Below are 21,132 nucleotides of genomic sequence, written 5' to 3' on the forward strand. Positions count from 1 at the left end.
AATCAAGACAAAAACCACCATTGTCACCTCCCCACCGGTCTCTCGCCCATGCTGTTGTCACCCAGTCCACGACCAAAAGGCAAGTGCAGTTTCTGCACGTGTCTCTCGGCTCCATGTGCCTCCTCCAGGTCTCCTTCTGGCTCCATCCTGCTTCTTTCCTTCTCAGTCTCCACTGCAGCTTCTTCTCTCCCTTCTCAGCTCCCTTCTCTCTCTTCCTTTGGGTTGGGCAGGGAACCTGGAACTTCCCCTTTACCTGGGGACCACCCTATTATCTTGGATATCTCATACAGAAACACATATTTTAACTGTCTTAATTTGTTTAGGTGAGATGTCATTAAATTTTAGTTTTCTTATATAAGAAGCAAAAAATAAACCTGCAAGCTCAACAATATTTAGAGAAAGTGATATTGTTTAACATTCTCATTCTTAAACTTAATAAGACCTTAGTTTTATATGAAATTTGGCCACCATTTAAATAATGATAAAAGAAAAAATTTAAGGGAGAGATACCAATTGTAGCTGTTAGTTTTTCTTAGGACAGGAATTTTAAATTAATTTCAGAGTTGCAAATTCTAACATCCCAAAAACCAAATTTCTTTCTTAGGCAAGTACTAGATAGATTGATGAAAACCAAGAAAAATAAGAGAGACTTAATATCATATACATTTCCTACATACCTGTGAGGAACACAGTGTTGCTAAGGAACTTGCCCATGAGGCTAGATTTTGCTAGGACAAGGGGAAAGAAAGAAGTCAATCTGGGATTTTTCTGGAAAAGAATTTTATCAAGAGATTTAGGACTAATCATCAAAATGCAAACTTATCTTTTTTGATGTAGACTAGGTCAATTACTCTTTTTTTTTTCCTGAATACTGTGTGCTTCCTTTTGAAAATAGAGACATTTCAACATAAAATATTGATACTCAACATGAAAACTGTAAGGCTTGAATGCTACAAATTCAACCATTAAGTTTTGATCTAGTTTTTGATTACCAAAATCTTAAATCCTGATCTCAAAATTGGGAATTTTTTATTAGACTTTATATAGTTGTCATTTATAACTAATACTCCTAAGGCATTAGATAGTGATACAGATTTTTTGATTTTTTTTTTTAAAACTTTGGTCATGTGCATTAGTTTTAAAAAGTAGTTATTCTTTTTTTTAATAATAAATTTTATTTTTATATTCCCCAACAATTGCAACCCCCCCATTCTGACCCCAATCCCTCCCCTCCCGCCACCCACCCCCAAAAAAGTGTCACTGGTTCAAAGTTTTTTGTTGATTTTGATTTTTACTTTCGTATAGTTACTCATTTTCCTGGTCCCTTATTTAAGTTTTCTAGATTCCTGCTATGAGTGAGTCCATCCGGTAGTTTTGCTTTTCTTTCTGGCTTATTTCGCTGAGCATGATCCCTTCCAGCGCCATCCATGTTGCTGCAAACTGCATGTGTTTATCTTTTTTGAATGCTGAGTAATATTCCATGGTATATATGTACCACATCTTCTTGATCCAGTCATCTATTTTTGGGCATTTGGGCTGTTTCCAAAGCTTAGCTATTGGAAATAGTGCTGCTATAAACCTAGGGGTGCAGGTGTTCTTTGGAATTGATGTTTCTGTGTCCTTTGGGTAAATACCTAGGAGTGGAATTGCTGGATCATATGGAAGCTCTATGTTTAGTAGGTCCAGAAATCTCCACACAGCTCTCCATAGTGGTTGGACCAGTTTGCACTCCCACCAACAGTGCAGAGAGTTCCTTTTTCTCCACACCCTCGCCAATATTTGTTGTTGCTAGTTTTTTTAATATGTGCCATTCTCACTGGTGTAAGATGGTATCTCATGGTAGTTTTGATTTGCATTTCCCTGATTACAAGTGATGTTGAACATTTTTTCATATGTCTGTTGGCCATTTGCATTTCCTCTTCAGAGAAGTTTCTTTTTAGCTCTTCTGCCCAATTTTTGACTGGATTATTTTCTTTGTTGTTGTTGAGTCTCATCAGCTCTTTGCAGATTTTTGTGATCAGTTCTTTATCATTAGTGTTGTGTAAAAAAATGTTCTCCCAGTTGGTGGGGTTTCTCTTTGTTTTTGTTATTGTCTCTTTTGCTGTGCAGAAGCTCTTTAATTTGATGTAGTCCCAGCTGTTTATCTTTGCCTTCACTATCACTGCTTTGGGTGATGTGTTTGTAAAGATGTCTTTGATGTGCAAATCATGTAGTGTTTCGCCTATATTTCCTTCTATGTATTTTATGGTTTCAGGTCTTATGTCTAGTTCTTTAATCCATTTTGAGTTGATTTTTGTGTATGGTGTGAGGTAGTGGTCAAGCTTCATTCTTTTGCATGTGGCAACCCAGTTTTCCCAGCACCATTTATTGAACAAACTTTCTTTGCTCCAATGCATAGTCTTTGCTCCTTTGTCAAAGATTAGTTGACCATAAATCTGTGGGTTTATTTCTGGATTTTCTATTCGATTCCATTGGTCTGTGTGTCTGTTCTTGTTCCAATACCATGCAGTTTTGATGATTATGGCTTTGTAGTAGAGTTTGAAGTCTGGGAGTGTGATGCCTCCATTCCCTTCTTTTTTTTTTTCAGGAGAGCTTGGCTATTCGGAGTTTTTTGTAATTCCATATGAATTTCATCAATAATTGTTCTAGTTCTTTGAAGAATGACATTGAGATTTTGATTGGAATAGCATTGAATCTGTATATTGCTTTTGGTAGGATGGCCATTTAATAATGTTTATTCTACCAATCCATGAGCAGGGGATGTCTTTCCATTTCTTTGTGTCTTCTATTTCTTTTAATAGTGTTTTATAGTTTTCTTTGTATAGGTCCTTTACCTCTTCGGGCTCAGTGTCCAAGGCTTCCCCCAGGCGCTGAGCACGTGCTGCTGTCGCCCAGAATACAGGGCCCCCAAGGTCTACCTTGGCCAGCAGTACAACGGCCCCAAGGTGGACGTGTGGAGCCTGGGCATCATGCCCTACGAAATGGTGACCGGCACACTGCCCTTCAGGGGGCCCAGCCTCAGGGCAATCAGGGAGTGCGTCCTGGGTGGGAACGTCCACCAGACCACCTACCTCATGGTCCAGGGCGGGGACCTGCTGGCCAAAATGCTGGCACGGGACCCCTGGAAGCGCAGCACCCTGGAGAGCATCCAGCAGCACGCCTGGGTAGCAGAAACGAGCAGGGGACTCCTGCCCTTCAGCGAGCCGTCGCTCTGCCCCCTGGACCTTGCCATCACCAAAGGTATGGAGCGCCTGGGCTACCAGAGGCAGGAAATTCGGGAGGCCATTGACACTAACAAGTACCGCGAGGTCATGGCCACCTACCTGATCCTCCCCTCCAGGAAGCAGGCGGGGGAGGAGGACTATGAGGAGGAGGGCGAGGAGCGGCCCAGGCGCGTTACCTTCCAGGTGCTGAAGCGCGTCACTTTCCGGGATCCCAGTTACCCTGATTACAAGGACTCCCCACCTACCCCCACCCCGCCGGCACCTGAGGTTTCGGGGAATACCCCAAGGCCGGGTATCCTGGGAAAGCACCCAGTGCAGAAGATTGGAAAAGATACCCACCCCACTCCCTCAGCCTGAGGTTTTGGGGAATGCCCCAAGGCCAGGAATCCTGCGAAAGCAGGAAGTCCAAAAGAGGGGAAAGGATGTCACCCCGGGCAACAGGGTCATCTCCACCAGGTCCCTGAGCTGGAGGATGCGCAGCAGCACACCACTGCTGCAGGTCCAAGCCCCCTGCTAGAGGACACCCCAAAGGGCAGTCCTTCTGCGTAGGCCCAGAGCTGGAGGATGGCTGGGGGGACACCAGCACCTCTGTGGCTAGACCCCAGCTGGAGAACACTGGGGAGCACGGCAGAACCACTGAGACAGGCCCCCAGCTGGAGAGGGACCAGGAAAGCAGGGCCAACACAATCAGTCCAGCTCCCCAGCCCTCCAGCACCACCCTAAGACGTCCCCCAATATGTGACTGGCCTTCCAGTGCAGTGGCCCCTTCAGCAATCATCAGGGCCAGAGATAGAGTATTAGAAATTATCCTAGAATTTTGTTGCTGCTGTGCAGCATTGGAACTGGAGAGCAACAAAGATTAAAAATAGTGCCATACCCGGCAGAAGACCCCCCACCCCCAAAGAACAAGCACTCAGTGGCCATGGTGAACAGGAGTACACCAGGGAAGGTTGAGGCTCTGGAGAGGCTCCGGGGCTGGGCCCAGTCAGAGGGGCCAGGAGCAGCATGAGACTCACAGGACTGCAGCACAGAAGTCTGGGCAGCACTGATGTCCCAGGAGCAGAGCAGGTGAAGGACCAGGCAGGCAACGAAACTGGTGAAGCATCTGGAGAGGAGCAGAGCGGGTGAGGGTTGGCGTGCGGAGGGGTTGGGGAGAGTTGAGCAGGTACAGGACCAGGAGAGGGGTGTGGGGCTGTGTGGGCAGAGCCTCCAGAGGTCCCAGGGCCACAGGCGAGGAACCCTGGGCCTCTCTCCCCCATCTTAGGTACTGCCCCCTTGGTGGGAGAGACCTGCTGCTCACCCCTGGGCACACAGATGGTGCAGAGGATGCAGGAGCTCTTGCAAAGGCTTGGGCCTGGGTGGTAAATCGTGCAGATTGCAAGGAGCAGATAGAAAGGCTCTCTAGCTCCCCTTAAGAAAGACTCTGGGACCAGTATATTAGAATCCAAACGGGACTCTCCAAGGTGGGCAGAGGTTATTCACAGAGCAGCCCTAATCCACCATGACCTGCTCAGCTGGAAAATCCGCACATCTTCCTGCTCCACGAAGCCTAGGCTATGATCAGTCTCAGTCCCGCAGTGAGCACACCTAGGTGTCCAGTGTCCCCTGGGCCGAAGCTGCAGCTCGTCATGGAGTACGTGCAGAAGGGATTTTGCAACTTGGGATTCTTACACAGTGTCAGTCCAGCTGGAATTTCTCCTTTTAAAAATCCTCTCCAGACGGCTACCCACCCTTCCTCCTCCCTGGATTCAAACCCTGCAGGGTGACCTTAGCCAAATTGGAAACATTAATATCGCCCAACAGATGCAGGCTTTGAACACCAGTCTCTGCCAATTAAATCACTGGGTACAGGAACGAAAAACTACAGGGGCTGTCTACCTTAAATTGGTGTTTTTTCATTATTGTTTAGATGGTGTTCAATTCCCTTCTAAAACTAAGGTTTTGCTAAGTTTGGTAAATGCAAGTAAGGTGAGGTATGAGTGTTTGAAAAAAGAAATGTATGGAAGAGGGATATTCTGAAGGGCCTTAAGATAATGTAAAGCCGGATGGGTAAAATGAAATGGCATTAGAATGAAAGCAAGCAAAAGAAAGTGTTGAAGGTCTGACAGGGAGGTTTTGGTGAGAAATCGTGTGTACTCAGGTGTCTCCCCCTCCTCCAACACATTCATGGGCTTGCTCATCGGACCAGCAAAGCCCCCTCTGACTGAACTTTTGTCAGCTGAAGCTGGGGCCAGGGCATCCAAACTTGGACCAACTCTCCCTTACTGCCATGGATCCTTCCCATAGTAGGCCTGGTGATCATGATCATGCTTTTATTTGTTTCTACACCCCATTTTCTCTGCTTTATCCAGGAAAAGCTCTCTGAGATGAGCCTTCGCACTCCCAGACCCGGGAAAGCCATTCCTGTTATTGACAGATGAGCAACAGGGCGTTGCTCTAGGGGTTCTGGGCCAACCTACGCCAGTCCAGCGAGCAGTTGCTTATTTCTCTAAACAAATGGATCCCACTGTAAGAGGATGGCAGCCCTGCCTGCGTGCACTTGCGGCAGCTTCTCGTCTCGCTAGACCTAAGGCCTTAAAACCCACACTGGGCCAACCTGTAAATGTTAGTTCTCCACATCGGCTCCAGGACCTGCTCACTCATCAGGCTCTCTCCCCTCCATCACCCTCTTGTCTGTTAGATTTCTACTCTCTTTGTCAAAGACCCTCTCATCTCCCTCTCCCAATCCTCCACTCTCCATCCTGCCAGGCTTCACGGGTGTTCCACTCCCTAACGCAGGTAACACCCTCTTCTTACTACGGTGGACACCATCACCATTCGGACAGTGGACCTGCCTTTATCTCAAAGATTACTCCACAGGTCTCCTCCCTGGGCATCACCTGGGAACTACACATTCCCTCCCGACTGCAATCCTCTGGTAAGGTAGAACGGGTAAATGGTCTGACCAGAGACCACCTAGCCAAACTCTCCACAGAGCCCACAAATCCTGGGTGGAGCTGCTCCCACTGGTTTTAGTGCACCTCCGAGCCAGTCCCCATGGCCCCTTGTTCCTGACCCCCCTTGAACGGATGTGTGGCAGACCTCTTCTTACTAACCATGAGCTCCGCGTCCAACCTACACTGTTGGCTGGATATTTTCCATACTTCTCTTTGCTCAGACAGCTGCTCCAAGAACACGCAGACCTTTGTCTGCCACAACCTGTGCCTCCGTCCCCTGATGCACCTGTCAACCTGCTGTGCCCTGGAGACCAGGTTCTTCTGAAAGCCATCTCTTCAAAACCACTTCCGCCAAAGTGGATGGGTCCACACACGATCATCCTGACTACACCAATGGCTGTCAAGGCATCAGCTGTCCAGGGTCAAAGTGGTCCCTGTGGACAAGCAGTATGTATACGAGCACATGGGCCCAACTCGGGTTTGCATCAATGCATCCCTGGTCCACATCCCACTCAGCCTATAGAGTAGAGGCCCTCTGATTCTCCTTCCTCTGTTTCTTTTTTTTTTTTTGTTTTCAAAGATTTATTTATGCAAGCACTGGGTACAATCAGAAACACAGGAGGGTGAGAGAACTCACCAGAGACAAAGCGAAGAGCAGAACAGGCAGACTTGACGCAGCACACTGCTGAGGGGAGCAGTGGGCGGCAGGAGAGGTCTGCCCGCCATGTGGGACCCTCGCCTTGAGGCCAGGGATTGAACCGGTGCTGTAGAGGCTGTGGGCAGCTTCACAACCCAGCGCTCAACCGTCAACCGCTGCACCACCGGGGAGGCCCCTCTCCTTCCTCTGTTTCTAATCCCATCTCTTCAAGACACTTCCAGTTCTTCTGTCTATGCCCAGCAATTCCAGATCAGCACAGCCTCGGACCAGGTATTACCACTCACAGGGCTTCTTATCCTAATCTCCTCATTTTTTCTTTTTGCCCCATGCTTAGTCCATTTCATCCAACACCGGATCCAAGAACTGTCCCATACCACCTTTAACCAACTCCTTCTCCACCCATATCCTCGCGCTTCAAAGACTGTCTCATAACCAGGCCTGAGCGCCCACCCTGGTCTTCGCCCCTGGCAAGCAGGAAGTAGCCAAAGAGAGAACCATTTCACCTTTTCAACAAAATGCTGGTATGAAAGGTTGATGCAGGGGCCAGGAATGGGGAAGCCCACATACAAACAAGATGGTCCTGACACCAGTACCCCTGATTCCATCAAACCAAAACTGAAGCCATAAGCAGGAGAAAACAACTCAGCTCCACGAAAAAACAATTTAGTTCCCCCTAAGCCTGTTTCCCCCCCTGCCAACCCAGTTTTCCTGCCTAACCTCACCTCACCCTATGAAATGACATCTCCCCCCACAACGGGCACAATTTCAGGGACACCCATCTTGGGTACGACGCTTGCCTGGGGGCGCAATGAATTTTCACTTCCTTTGAGAAAGTTTAGCTTGGCTCCCCTTTTCTTTACTGCGCCAAACTGTTCAGGGCAGCCCCGGTATAAAAAGGGTTGTCTGACTGTTTCCCGATTCTGGTGGAGTGTTTCGGATTCTGGTGGAGCTGCCCGGACAGGGCCGGTTCTGAGATGGGCAGATTTGGGGGTCCTGGAGGGCGGCGTCCTGGTGGTGAGATGCTCTGTGAGGAGTCAGAGAAGCAGGGCTCAGAGGACAGGAGACTCGGGGGAATGCCCTGGGTGTGAGGTTTCCAGCTTTACTCCCCAGGACCCCTCTCTCCAGCCTCTGGATAACAAAACCTGGGGAAACAGGAAAGTAGATCATTTTTTCCTTTTACAACCTATTTAGTATTGAGGACTTTAAAAAAAAAAACCATAACATTTAATGAATACTGTTAAATTTACAGAAAAGTTGCAAAGATAGTACAGTTCTTATTCATCCCACACCATTTCCACTTTGTTAACATCTTACATGAATACAGTTGTATTTTTTTTTTCACAGCTAATGAAGCAATGTTGACACAGTGACCAAACTCTGTGCTTAATTTCATCAGTTTTTCCTAATGTACATTTTATGTTCCATAATCCAAATTGCCTCACTCAGTTACAGCCAGTTCTCCTCGATGTGCCTCTTGCTGACTGTTTCTCTGACTTTGCTTGTTTTTATAACGTTGACATTGGTGAGGAGTGATATTTTGGAGAGGTGTTGGGTTCACAATTGGGGTTCTTGGGTCACGTCTGAGAAAAGTTTCACCAGATTCCCCCTTTCACATACACAGTGAGTTTCCCCACAAGACAGAGACTTTTTGTTTCTGCCAAAGAGAAGTTTTATTATTTCTTTTTTTAAAAAAAGGAGAGTCAGAACCCTGCTACCCTCCCCCACCCACTGAGTAGGCTCTCTCCGACCAACGGAAAGGAGGGAAAAAAAAAAAAACTGCAAGAACGAACTACAGATCAAGTGGGACACTGAGTAGAGAGGAACTATTTCAGGCACCGCACCCCACAAATGGGAACTGTGGAGAACGGTGAAGAAATCACCACAGAGGTGATCGAGCGGCTCCGGGCGCCATCAGAGGAAGACAAGGACTCCACGGAGAACTATAAATAGCCTAAGGCCAGCCGAGAACCACTGGGAAAAAGCAAAGGTCAGCAAGGACAGGTCTCTGGTGCCACCTCATGACCAGAACAAAATCACCAACTAACTGATTCCCTGTTGGAACTAAGTAAATACAGAGGGAGGGAACTGTAAGGGACAGTGCCCAGCAACACAGCATCAACACTCTGGTGGAGTGTTGTCTCCAGTGCCAGTCTCAGTCTGGTGAACAGTTTCCGACACCCCTAAAGGAGCACTCCAAAGAGATGGAATCCACCCTTAGGACAACTTGGATCCTTCTCCTTTGGGGACTTGCTGGCGCGGGGTTGCACAGAGAGGAGGGGGCAGAGCTTGCTGGCTTTCAGGGCTGCTTCAGAACCCAGGGGTTCTCTGAGCCCCTCTGGCTGCCCCCCCCAACAGTAAATGGACTGACAGTGAAGAGGAGGAGGAAGAGGAGGACAAGGGTCCCCTGACAAAACTAAGCATCCCGGACGATCTAGACAGCTGCGAGGCCATGGTGAGCTCGGCCCTGGGGCCCCTTTCCTGCCCCACCTTCCCCCTCCCACCAGCACACCCTTCTTCTTGGTTTCCCTCCCTTTGATTAAGCTTTCACCCACCTCTGCTGGGAGCTAGTGGGTAGACACCAACACCATCCTCGAATCAGGTGTGCCCACGGAGGCCCTGAGAGGTGTGCCTCCCAACCTCCTGCCGGGCCCACAGGGGCACCCTGCACCTCTGGCCACAGGTGGCATTTTGTAACTCGGCCTTGGCCAGTGCTGAGGAAGAACAGGCGCGGCTACACAGACAGCTAAAGGAGCAAAAGCTGCTCTGCTGGCTCCTGGCTCAGCAGGTAGCCCCATGGGACCAGGAGACTGAGAAGATGGAGGCCCCAGCCCCCGGGGGGAAAGTGTGCCTGGGGAGACCCACCAGGCCCTTCAGGGAGCCATGGAGAAACTTCAGGTGAGTGTGTGTAAGGCAGGAAGGAATGGCCACTGGTCAGGTTTTCTGATCCAGCAGACCGGGTAAAGAACTGAGTCCTGGAAGTCTCAGTGAAATTTGCAGACTTTTATTGGGATTTACCAGATACATGGCAGGTAGGGGTGCTAGGGGGCCAGGAGGCTGACAGGCCTCCCGGCCCCCAGCAAGTCTTCACTCTTTCTGGGCTCTCTGGCCTTCTCTGGTGGTCTCTGCTGCTCTGCTCTCTCGGTTCTGCTTCTGCTTCTCTGCTTCTGCTGGCGTCCCCGTGACGCCACCCTTAAAAGCCCATCTTAGCCCAGGTGAATCCCATCTACCTATGCCCACACCCTACTCCAGGTGCCCGCATCAGGCATGCATTCGGGACCGCAGGGTTCCATCATCCATCCTATGGGCGGGAGAGCACATGCTGTGGGCTCCCTACCCATCCCCCAAAGATGGGCTCCTCAGCTCCTCACCCTCACTCAACTATGAGCAGGGCATCACCCACAGGTGATTTTAAAAGACTCACTGGCCTTTAGCTTACGTAGTGCGGCTGCCATGTTACTGGATACATGGCAGGTAGGGGTGCTAGGGGGTCAGGAGGCTGACAGGCCTCCCAGCCCCCAGCAAGTCTTCACTCTTTCTGGGCTCTCTGGCGTTCTCTGGTGGTCTCTGCTGCTCTGCTCTCTCGGTTCTGCTTACGTTTCTCTGCTTTTGCTGTGAATGCCACCCTTAAAAGCCCGGTCTTAGCCCAGGTGAATCCCATCTACATATGCCCACACCCTACTCCAGGTGCCTGCATCAGGCTTGCATTCAGACCACAGGGTTCCCTCATCTATCCTAAAGGCGGGAGGGCAGAAAAGCCTGATAGTTTTATCTTACCCTACAGTGTGGTTTTCCGGAGGGCTGGGCGGGCTGGGTGCTGGGCAGGCCGGCACTGCTGAGCCCCTGAGCCCGCTGTCTGGCCGAGGGCCGCTTTACCGAGCTCATGCAGGAGAAAGTGGGCTTACAGGACTGGATGGAGGAGCTGGAGCATCGATGTATCCAGATGTCTGGAGAGACTGACACCATCGGTGAGCGGGGAGGCTTGTGCCCTGCAGCTGGGGTGCTATGCAGAGGCTGGGGAGACCCCAGCAGCTGAGCTGTCTGCGCGCCCTCCCCCTAGGAGAATACATCACTCTCTACCAGAACCAGAGAGCAGTGATGAGGGAGGAGCACCAAGAGAAGGAGGAGTCCATAAGGCAGCTGGCCCAGGACAAAGAGGAGATGAAGGTAGTCAGAGCTCTGGCTCCATGGTGGTGCGGCTGGGGGCGGGGCGGGCTTCTGAGCATCTCTGCTTCCAGGTGAAGCTGTTAGCGCTGCAAGAGCTGGTTTTGCAGCTGGTGGAGGCACGCAACGAATGGCGGGCAAAGCCCTGAGCACCTGCCCAGAACCCTGCTGCTGAGCCCACTAGCGCATGCCTAGTCCCCAAGAAGCTTGGCACCGCCAACGTCCAAGGTGAGGAAAGCCCCTAACCGGCAGCTGGTCAGGAAGAGCACACTCCGCCAGGCACACAGCATCCTGTCTCTGTCTCTCTGTAGGGTAAAGAAAATATCAGGCTTTTCTGCCCTTCCGCCATCAGGATAGATGATGGATCCTTGTCCTGAATGCATGCCTGATGGTGGGCACCTGGAGTAGGGTGTGGGCATAGGTAGATGGGATTCAGCTGAGCTAAGACTGTGCTTTTAAGGGCGGCGTCACGGGGACGCCAGCAGCAGCAGTAGAAGCCGAAGCTGAAGCCGGAAGAGAAGCCGAGATCACCAGAGAGCCCAGATAAAGTGAAGATTTGCTGGGGGCTGGGAGGCCTGCCAGCCTCCTAGTCCCCCAGCCAGCACCCCTGCCTGCCATATGCCGGTGTAACCCCAATAAAAAACCTGCAAAACCACTGAGGACTCTGACTCCTCCTTTACCCGGTCTGCAAGGGATCAGAAAACCTGTGCTGTGCCCTGCTCCTGCCCTTACTCTCTCTAAAGAACCAAGTAAGGTGAGCCTTGTCCACGATGTGCAGCCGACCCAGGGCGAGGCCCAGCTAGGCCTGACTCCCCTCGAGAACGCCTCTGCGCAGCAGGTCGTTCAGCTGCTTCAAGAAATGCAGAAATCCCAGGAAGGCGTCACCATTGGAAACAGCCCATGCCTTCCCTTCTTCTACCAGGCTGACGAGAAGGAGGTGAAGATAATGGTGGTCTAGGCCACCGGCATGGGGCCGGAGGCTCTGCCCCCACCTGGCCCTCACCAACCCATCCCTGTTCCCCAGGCTTTCCCCCCCATCCTTTGGCTCTCCTTCCCAGTCGTCCTTTCATCCCTCGGCTTAAAAAAGGGGTACAACAACTCCCCTATCTAATAGGGTGAAATAGGTGCAGACCCTAGCCTCTGAGGTTAGGGCTGTGTCTTCATTTAACTCTGGACTAATCATACTTCCAGAGGCAAGGAGCTAGAAATATCCAGCTAGTTATTTAGGGGGCTCCGTTCTACAATAAGGGGCTCCTTGTATGACCAGTTGAATCCTTACCAGGCCTTCTTGCAGAGGGCCTAGGTTATATTAAGCAATTTTGGGCCACGTGCCCCCCACCTCACCCCAACCATGTCGAGCAGGGCAGCACTTTGAAAGCCCAGCACGGGGGCTAAGTGCAGACAGAGATACCAGCTGGGGCAGGTGGGCACCAACACCTGTCTAGAGTGTAGCCACAGAGATAGCAGTGGTTTATTTGAGACCACCCAGATCCACAAAGGGGTGGCCTCCCCTGCTCCCTTTTGAAATTTCCCCATGGGCCTTTGCACCCAATTTTGTTTTTGTTTTTTTTTTGTTTTGTTTTTAATTTTTTGTTGGACCCAATAATTGTTTTGATTTTTCTTTATTTTTTTTATTTTTACTTTTTGTTGCACCCAATTATTCTGGAGGTGATCCCTATCTGCAAAGGGGAGGCCTCTCCTACTACCTAGCAAAAGTCCCCATGGGCATGTGTGCCCGATTATTTTGTGGGAACCCACCTGTTAAGGGGGGGCTCTGCTCACTACACATGTCTTGCAGCTTGAGGTTACCCTGTCCCACTCACAAAAGTCCCGCGGGCATGAGGCCACCGCAGTCCTCAAAGGGGTGTCCTCCCCTGTCCCCGCTCACAAAAGGTCCGCGGGCATGAGGCCACCCCAATCTGCAAAGGGGTGGCCTCCCCCATCACCCCTCAAGTCCTGCGGGCATGAGGCCACCCCAATCCACAAAGGGGTGGCTTCCCCTGTCCTCCTCACAAAAGTCCCACGGGCATGAGGCCACCCCAATGTGCAAAGGGGTGGCCTCCTCCTTCCCCCCTCACAAAAGGCCCATGGGCATGAGGCCACCCAATCTGCAGAGGAGTGGCCTCTCCCGTCCCGCCCCTCACAAAAGATCCACACGCATGAAGCCACCCCAGTGCACAAAGGGGTGGTCTCCCCCTTGCCCCCTCACAAATGTATGAGGCCACCCCAATCCACAAAGGGGAGAACTCCCCCATCCCCCTCCTCACAAAAGTCCTGCAGGCATGAGGCCACCCCAATCCGCAAAGGGGTGGCCTCCCCCGTCGCTCCTCTCGAATGTCCCACAGGTATGAGGCCACCGCAGTCCACAAGGGGGTGGCCTCCACTTGCTGTCTTTGCAAAAGTCCCGTGGGCCTCTGTGCCTGATTATCTTGGGGCCACCCCGGATTTGCAGAGAGGTGGCCTTCACTGCTTCTTTTACAGAAAGTCCCCATAGAGGGAATGCATGGCTTACTCAGGTAATTTGGGGGTACACACTCCCCCAACCCTGTGGAAAACTGGGCTTGGCCAGAAGCGGGGCCGGGGTGGCTGGTGGAGGCCAGGCGGAAGGCGCGCGGGCACCCCGCGGTGTACATACTGTGCTGGGACGTGTGTACATGGGGCTGAGACGGCCCCTGTATCACAGCGGAGGCTGTGGTGGCCCCTGGGAGAGGAGGTTTCTATGAATCATTGGACATCAAGGAAACTTATTTATAGATCGCCCAGGACAGAGGAAGGAGGCAAGGCCAGGGAGTGGTTCCTGGTGTTTCACTTTTGTTTCTGAATAAACGGAACTCACCACGTGGTCGGGCCCTGGGTTCTGGGCTCAGGCGCTGCGCTGGGTGTGGGTCCTGCCAGCAGAGGGCAGGCTTCGGGGTGCAAGGTGCGCATTGGCGCTGCCTGTCAGGGCATCCAATCCCCCTCAGCTCTCTGACCTGTCGGGCCTGTGGGCTGCGTGCCGCCCCGGGAGGGCCAGAGTACTGGCTTCCAGCCTAGGCATTTCTCCTCTCACCCTGTTCTGGGGCTCCCACCCAGGCCCCATGAGTCCTCCAGGCTGGCACTCTACCCCTGGTGGCCACAGCAGGGTTCAGATGAAGACCAGCTAAGTCCAGGTGCTTTCCCGAGCAGCCTGGGAAAAACTGGGGCCTCCCAGGCACCCCTGAGCCCCCATGCTTAAACCTTTCCTTCCCCTTGAACGCCACAGAACACAGCCAACACACAACACGTTGCTCCCCATTGTTCAGAAATGGGTTTCATTCTCAGCCAAGAGACAGCAGGACTGGTCGCGGCCAGAAGCACACAGCTGCCGGGACAGCACCCCCAAGCTCGGGGAAGGGGCAGGAAGGTGCAGGGCGGGCTCACTGTGCGCAGGCCAGGAATGGCAGGGAGGCTCGTCGGAGGTGGCACTTGTTGGCGGGGGCGGCTGGGATGACAGTGTTTGCTTGTAGTTGGGCCACAAGACTCAGAAGGACAGCACAGCCGGCGGTTCCCAGCACCAGAGATGCGCGCTTGCACGTGTGTGTGTGTGTGTGTGTGTGTGTGTGTGTGTGGCGCGAAGGACCTCTCCTGCCACCCGCTGCTCCCCTCAGCAATATCTTCGGTCCTTCTGCCTGTTCTGCTCCCTGCTCTGGCTCTAGTGAATTCTCTCACCCTCCCACGCTTCTGACTTTACCCAGTGCTTATATAAATAAAAAAAAGAAAAAAGTTCTATTTGCAGAACTTCTAACCTCCTGGAATCCCCTGTGCAGAGTAAGCAGGTGGTCTCAGAGACTCTAGCTCCCTTTAGGGTGGCAGGTGCCAGCACACCAGCAGAGGACCTTACACTACTTCAAAGGAAATTGGCACCCCCTGATCACTGCAGCACTATTTACAGTAGCCGAGCTGTAGAAGGGATGGTACATAGATAATAGGATACTACTCATCAAGAAATATAAACTCATGCCATCTGGGGCAACATGGATGGAGCTAATGGAAATAAGCCCAAAGGAGAAAGACAAAAACATCACTTAGATATGGATATAGAGAAATTAAACAAAGGGCTAGATTAAGCTATACCTTGAGTCTCCCAGGTGGTGCCTGACTACTGGCTGGGGCTGCAGACCAGCCTAGACTTCCTGGCCTGACAGCACTGGATGGTGGACTGACCCTCTCTAGTTTGACATCAAACTTATTTGACGACAAAGCCTGACTCCTGCTGACTGAGTGCCCCATTGTCTTGTTTCACCTACACCACCACTGGGTCCCCAGCCTCTGCTATTTACTGGGTCTGAGATGGATCTTGTACTTGATGCTGCATGTAATTTTTTGTTTCTTTGTTTTTAGATTCATTTTTAATTTATTTATGCATATGAGAACTGGGGTACAGGCCAGAGGTGCAGAGGGTGAGAGGATTCACCAGACACAGAGTAGGGAGCAGAATAGGCCAATCCACTGAAATCACCTGCTGAGGGGAGTAGTGGGTGAGACAGGAGAGGTCTGCTGCCCCCTGTGGGTTGCTCCCTGGTCAGGAATCAAACTCAGGTCTAAGAAGTGATAGCACTCAGACTTAAACCTTATGCCCCCACGGAGGCCCTGTTTTTTGTTTTTTTTTTTTTTTACATCTTTTGATATTATTTAAAATAATAGAAGCACTCCTACTGCTCTACTTTCATAATAAACACGCTCCAGCCCTTGGCTCAGGTCAGGTTTACACGTGTCTTTGTCACCTTTACTCAGTGTCCATCTCTCACGACAGGGCAAGCTCCATGTCTCCAGGGTCCTCTCTCTGCTGCCATTGTGTCTGCAGGGGAGGCAGCTTGGGGAGGCAGGAGCCAGCCAGGGAGAGGGATGCTGGCAAGTGAAGAGGAGGCAAAGGCAGAGAACACTTGGGAGATGCTCCCTGGTTCACTGAGAAAAGCATTTCTCAAAGTGTTTGTGGAATCCTTGAAGTCACCCAGAGCCTGTCACAGGAGCCACGAGGTCAAAACTATTTTCTAAACGTCACGAAGACACCATTGGCTTTTACACTATTTTGATATCTGCTGAGGTAAAACTTACTAAAAATGGAGCTTATATTACTAACTGCAGTTATTCTTCACAACTACTTACCTCAGAAACACAACTCAAAGGCAGTGTCTTTCAAAGTGTCTTGGTTGAAGCATTAAAAATTATCTTCATTATTCTGTCATCCTCAAATCCACATTTTACAGCACCTGATGCGAGGACACGCAAGTGCACACACAACACTCCTGCTGCGTCCCCAACTACCATGTGCCAAGGAAAACATTTGCATGAGATGAATTAGACTGTTTTTCTTTTTTTGTAGGCAATACCATCTTCACATGAAGGAATGAATGATAAAATCTGTGGCTATTTGATCTGGTTAATGAGCAGACATTGTCCTGAAAATGAGTGTGTGCTCCTTTGAGAAAATCAACTGACAATTGCTGACTGAGAGTAACTTCACCTTGACCAAATGTAAGTGCTCAGAAAAAACCAGAATCATGGAAAATTGTGTCCTATCACTAACTTGACAACTTCCAGGACTACTTTTACTTTTTGGATTTGTGGTGAAAAATAAAATAAAATTTTTAAAATAATTTGAATCCAGTGTAATGAACATTGAAGAGCTTTATAATCTGTGGAACAACATATTACTTTAAAAAAAAATCACACATTAAAACTAACTGCAGTTAGTTTTATGCAAGAGAGAACTATGGAAATGTAACAGAATAAGAAATATTTAATGATATTGTTTCAGGTTTCACTTTGCAAATAACCTGGGAGAAAATGCCAGCTGTATAGATTTAATTTAGTATCCAAGTGGAATATTCACGATAATGTGAAAACACTACTTCAACATATTTGTGTGAGGCTGTAGACATTTTTTTTTAATAATAAATTTTATTTTTATATTCCCCATACAATTTCAACACCTCCATTCTGAGCTGTAGACATTTTTTCATAGACTTCAACCAGAACCACAGCTAAATGCAGAAGGAAACATGAAAATCCTACTGTCTTCTAATGAGACAGACAAGAAAAAACAATGAGACAGACAAGAAAGACAACTGCAAACATAAAACACATGAAAGATCCACTCTTCCCATTGCCCTGATTAAAGGAAGTTATTTAACAGGCATTGGTTATTGATTATCTATTAACAGGCATTGGATTATTACTATTATTCTAAATGAAACAACTACATGATCAAACTCGCTTTATTCCCAGTGTGGTAAGTATGGGGAGTGATACCTCCTAAACAAGATTATACTTGGCGTCCTCCCTAATCTGTAAGACTGGACACGGATCCGGAAGGAAAATACTGAGAATCACAGACCCAGTGCTTGGGTCATGGAGACAGGGTGAGGAAGCTTTGGGTGAGGACAGGAGGGGCCAGAGCAAAGCCCCAGGTGTCCAGTCTGGTTCTCATAGTTCCAGGCCCCAGGGCTGTGTCTAGGGCAGGAAGGTTACTGTTGGGGATACCCCACTGCCCCCTTAGCCTCCCTTCTGTCTCCAACACCTGTGTTGGGCCCTGGACACTTGTGACTCCTCCCCAGTTCTCAGTCCCCAGTGCCTGGAGGCTCCCAGGGAAGCCAATCAGCATGGCCCCCAGGTAAGTCTCCACCCACCAGCTTAGAGTCAGGAGCTCCCCCGACCCCAGTAGTGCTGGTCATGGGGTCCCCAACACTCCTCCTGCTGCTTCTGTCCAGGGCTGTGGCCCAAACCTGGGCTGGTGAGAGCAGGGAGGAGGGAAAAGGCTTCTCTGGTGGAGGCTGTTGCCTTAGGCTCCTCTGTCCCCCCATGCTTCCTCTCAATCCTAGTCCCTTTCTGTCCCCCCACCCTAGTGCCCTCTTCTGTCCCCCTGAGTCCCACTCCTTCTCCACCTGATGCCCCTTTTCAAGCTCTCCAGCCTCCTCCCTTCCTGAACACTTTCTCCCCTCATGCCCCATCTCCCTGGGACTCAGGACCAGTGCAGGGAGGAGGTTCAGCCCAACTTTCACCCCTTCCTGCCCCCAGGCTCCCACTCTTTAAGGCTTTTAGAAATCAAGACCTCCCAGCCCAGCCTCCAGGAGCCCCGGTACATGGCAGGGGGCTACATGGACCACGCACAGTTCAGGCGGTTTGACAGCAACTCTCCAGGTCAGTGTGGAGATGCTGGAGCCCAGGGCGGAGCAGGTGGGGCAGGAGGACCTGGAAAAGGAGACAGAACCAAAGACAATAGGCACAGAGGTTCAAGCTGCCCTAATGGCTCCTGGAGGACCTGCATGGCTGCTACAACCAGAGCTAGGACAGTGAACAATGCTTGCCCAGGGCCAGGTCACGCTCCCATTCCCCAGAGACCTTTGCCCCTAGTCAGGGTCGCAGTGATTCCCAGAGGCTATGGCACCTGCCATAGTGGAGGAGGGAGTTTGGGTAAAGCATGAAATGAACAACCTGTAGGGCAGGTACTTGGAGTGGATCCCAAGTCTCCTGGAGATGGGGAAGGAGGCGCTGCAGCTCAGAGGTAAGAGGGGCTACAGGGCCTTTGATCTCCCTGAGGCTCACACCCTACAGGGAAAACTGAATGGTCAGAAAAGCGCCCCCTTCTGGTTAGAGAGAGAACTGTCTCACAAGTTTTCAAGCTCTGGGATGGAGACTGGCCCAGAGGGTCCTATTGTTTCTGAAGGACAGTTAAGGAATCCAGTTTCTCCTGAGAAAGAGGGGAGACCATCCCTGAAATCACCCTGCACAGGACCCTTTTCACCGGCAGCCATCGTAGGAACAATGAGTTTCTCTCTTGAGATCTTGTTTTTTGGTCAGAAAGCATTTTTGGAGATCTCACTCCTGCCTGTCTGTGTCATCACCCTCCACCCAAGTCAGCAACAAAATGTTTAGAAACATGCATCCCACCCTGGGCTCTCACCTACTATCCCAGACTCCCAGACCAGGCTGGTTTCTGGGGTTTGTGCTTCCTCCCTCCAAGCATGTTTTCCTGTCCATTCTGAGGATGGTCATGAGGCTGCTTCAGTGACCATAGAGGAAATAGCAACCATAAAATGTCTGATTCTTCCTGCTCAGGCCCCCAAAGGGCACGTGTGACCCAGCACCCCATCTCTGAGCATGACATCACCCTGAGGTTCTGGGCCCTGGGCTTCTACCCTGACCTGGCCCCGTACATGGAGCTGGTGGAGACCAGGCTTGGCGGATGGAAACTTCCGGAAGTGGGCGGCTGTGGTGGTGCCTTCTGGAGAGGAGCAGAGATACATGTGTATCTTCAGCATGAGGGGCTGCTGGAGCCCCTTATCTTGAGATAGGGTAACTAGGGGGACTTGGGCATGGAGCCCATTCTCAGGAGAATCAGGAGCCCTTTGAGAACTTCTAAGGGTCAGACTAAGGACTGGGGTCTCCCCTTCCCTTCCCTTCCAGTGCCCCTTCCTCAGCCCTCCATCCCCACTGCGGGCATCACTGCTGGCCTGGTTCTCCTTGGAGCTGTGCTCACTGGAGCTGCGGTGGCTGCAGCTGTGATGTGGAGGAAGAAGCGCTCAGGTGGGGAAGGGAGTGGGGGAATCTTGTCCACTGGGGGCTTCCATGTCCCAGGGAGAACTTGCCCTGCCTGGTTAATGGGAAGTACCATCCACACACGTGTGTTCCCAGAGGGCATTTGGTTCAGTCCCCCCTCACCTCCTTTCTGCATTTTTCCCAGTCCTGACCTGGGTCTTTAGTCACAGTATTCCAGGATTAGCAGATTCCTTAAAGACTGCGTGGGCTGACTCCTCCCTTGTCTCACATGATGATTCTTCCCACAGGAAGACAAGGAGGAAGCTACACTCAGGTTGCAGGTAAGTGTGGATCAGGGGTTTGATCCCTGAGGCCCTGAGGATAGTGTTGATGAAGCCATTCAGTTTCCATTCATGATGGTGATTTTCATGTCTTCAAAGCTTAAGGCCACTTATTAATGGCTCAGCTCACCATACAGACATTCACCTCTTTGACTTCAACTGTGGACAATAATTTACATTGTGGGGTAGAATTGGAGGCGCATTCTTCCTTTGAGGAAAGAGACCACAGTTATGTGAAGAAGGTGACAGAAGGAAAGCACAGCAGCGAGCAGGAAATGGTTGTAAAAATGAGAAATTAGGGCATCGCTGGTGGTGCAGGCAGTTGAGTGCAGTGCTGTGAAACCATCCCCAGCCTTTGCAGTGGCACAGCAGACCTCTCCTGTCTCGTCCCCTGCTCCCCTCAGCAGTGGGTTTCAGTCCTTCTGCCTGTTCTGTTCCCGGCTCTGTCTCTGTGAATCCTCTCACCCTCTCGCACATCTGGCCTGCACCCTGGTTCTTGTATAAATAAATCTTTAAAAAAAGAGAGAGAGAGAGATTATTCAACACTGACTTTACAAAGACTGAGCACATTATTTTTTTTTGTATGTCATGGCACATTCTGTCCTTGTTGTCTTCCATGTATTTTATGGTTTCTGGTCTTAAGTCCCAGCCTATTATCCATTTTGAGTTGATTTTTGTGTGAGGTGGGAGACAGTGGTCTAGTTTCATTCTTTTGCACGTGGCTGTCCAGTGTCCCCAGCACCGTTTATCGAAGAGCCTTTCCTTGTGACCCCTCATCTTAACCTTGTCTACATAAACGTCACTGGATGGCACGTTGGAGAAAGGGGTTTACTTCTTCCCATCCGTAGTTGTATTTTAAAATTACAATTCATTTTACGTTCTCTATTGTCTTTCAGCAACCTTAGGTATTTACCTGGAACTATTTCAAAAGCACTTGAAACAATCGAAAGATTAGAGGCATATGTCCATTAAAGAGGAAAGTAAATGATGAACCCATCTGGATCAGGACCATTAATATCTGACAAGACAGAACAAGGAAGAGTGTGGGCTGACAGAGCAGCAGGAACAGGCCCTGAAGGGCTGGGAGAGGCAGTGAGGGGGTGAGTGTCCTTCCTGTAGGGTGTGCAGGATCCCCTAGTGTTGTCCAGGGACACCTACCTTGTGCTCTGTACCCCCCTCTTTTCCCTCTCCACTTGGAACAAAAGGAAGCATTAATGGGGAGAAGTGTGTCCTCCTGGGGCAGTTTTGAGTCCCAGTCACTTCCTGCTCCCCTCCCCAGGAGGTGGGTGGATTTAGGGGCTGCACTGTGTTGAGAG

The 21,132-nt window shown here is 50.4% G+C and overlaps 2 protein-coding genes across 2 annotated transcripts; both read left to right on the forward strand.

The window, feature by feature from the left end:
- Positions 1-1,685: 1,685 nt before the first annotated feature.
- On the forward strand, positions 1,686-7,192 carry LOC129146292 (serine/threonine-protein kinase MARK1-like). The gene is made up of 2 exons (XM_054698182.1): positions 1,686-6,607; positions 7,153-7,192. Exon 1 carries the CDS (start codon positions 2,970-2,972, stop codon positions 3,579-3,581), a length of 612 nt encoding a protein of 203 aa, XP_054554157.1. The 5' UTR covers positions 1,686-2,969; the 3' UTR covers positions 3,582-6,607; positions 7,153-7,192.
- LOC129146293 (golgin subfamily A member 2-like) lies at positions 6,750-11,240 on the forward strand. The gene is made up of 4 exons (XM_054698183.1): positions 6,750-7,339; positions 8,163-10,783; positions 10,876-10,982; positions 11,054-11,240. The coding sequence occupies exons 2-4, from the start codon at positions 10,699-10,701 to the stop codon at positions 11,126-11,128; spliced, it is 267 nt and encodes an 88-aa protein (XP_054554158.1). The 5' UTR covers positions 6,750-7,339; positions 8,163-10,698; the 3' UTR covers positions 11,129-11,240.
- The last annotated feature ends 9,892 nt before the right edge of the window (positions 11,241-21,132 follow it).

Source organism: Talpa occidentalis, unplaced genomic scaffold, assembly GCF_014898055.3.
Source record: "Talpa occidentalis isolate TD23 unplaced genomic scaffold, MPIMG_talOcc4v2.1 talOcc4.2, whole genome shotgun sequence".
Classification (NCBI taxonomy): domain Eukaryota; kingdom Metazoa; phylum Chordata; class Mammalia; order Eulipotyphla; family Talpidae; genus Talpa; species Talpa occidentalis.

What these genes read in the sequence shown, in the direction of transcription:
- LOC129146292 (XM_054698182.1), top strand. Translation starts at nt 2,970, where the DNA reads ATGCCCTACGAAATGGTGACCGGCACACTGCCCTTCAGGGGGCCCAGC.
- LOC129146293 (XM_054698183.1), top strand. Translation starts at nt 10,699, where the DNA reads ATGCAGGAGAAAGTGGGCTTACAGGACTGGATGGAGGAGCTGGAGCAT. An exon ending in TGGAGAGACTGACACCATCG is followed by an intron (nt 10,784 to 10,875) that starts GTGAGCGGGGAG and finishes CCCTCCCCCTAG; the next exon opens with GAGAATACATCACTCTCTAC. An exon ending in AGGACAAAGAGGAGATGAAG is followed by an intron (nt 10,983 to 11,053) that starts GTAGTCAGAGCT and finishes CTCTGCTTCCAG; the next exon opens with GTGAAGCTGTTAGCGCTGCA.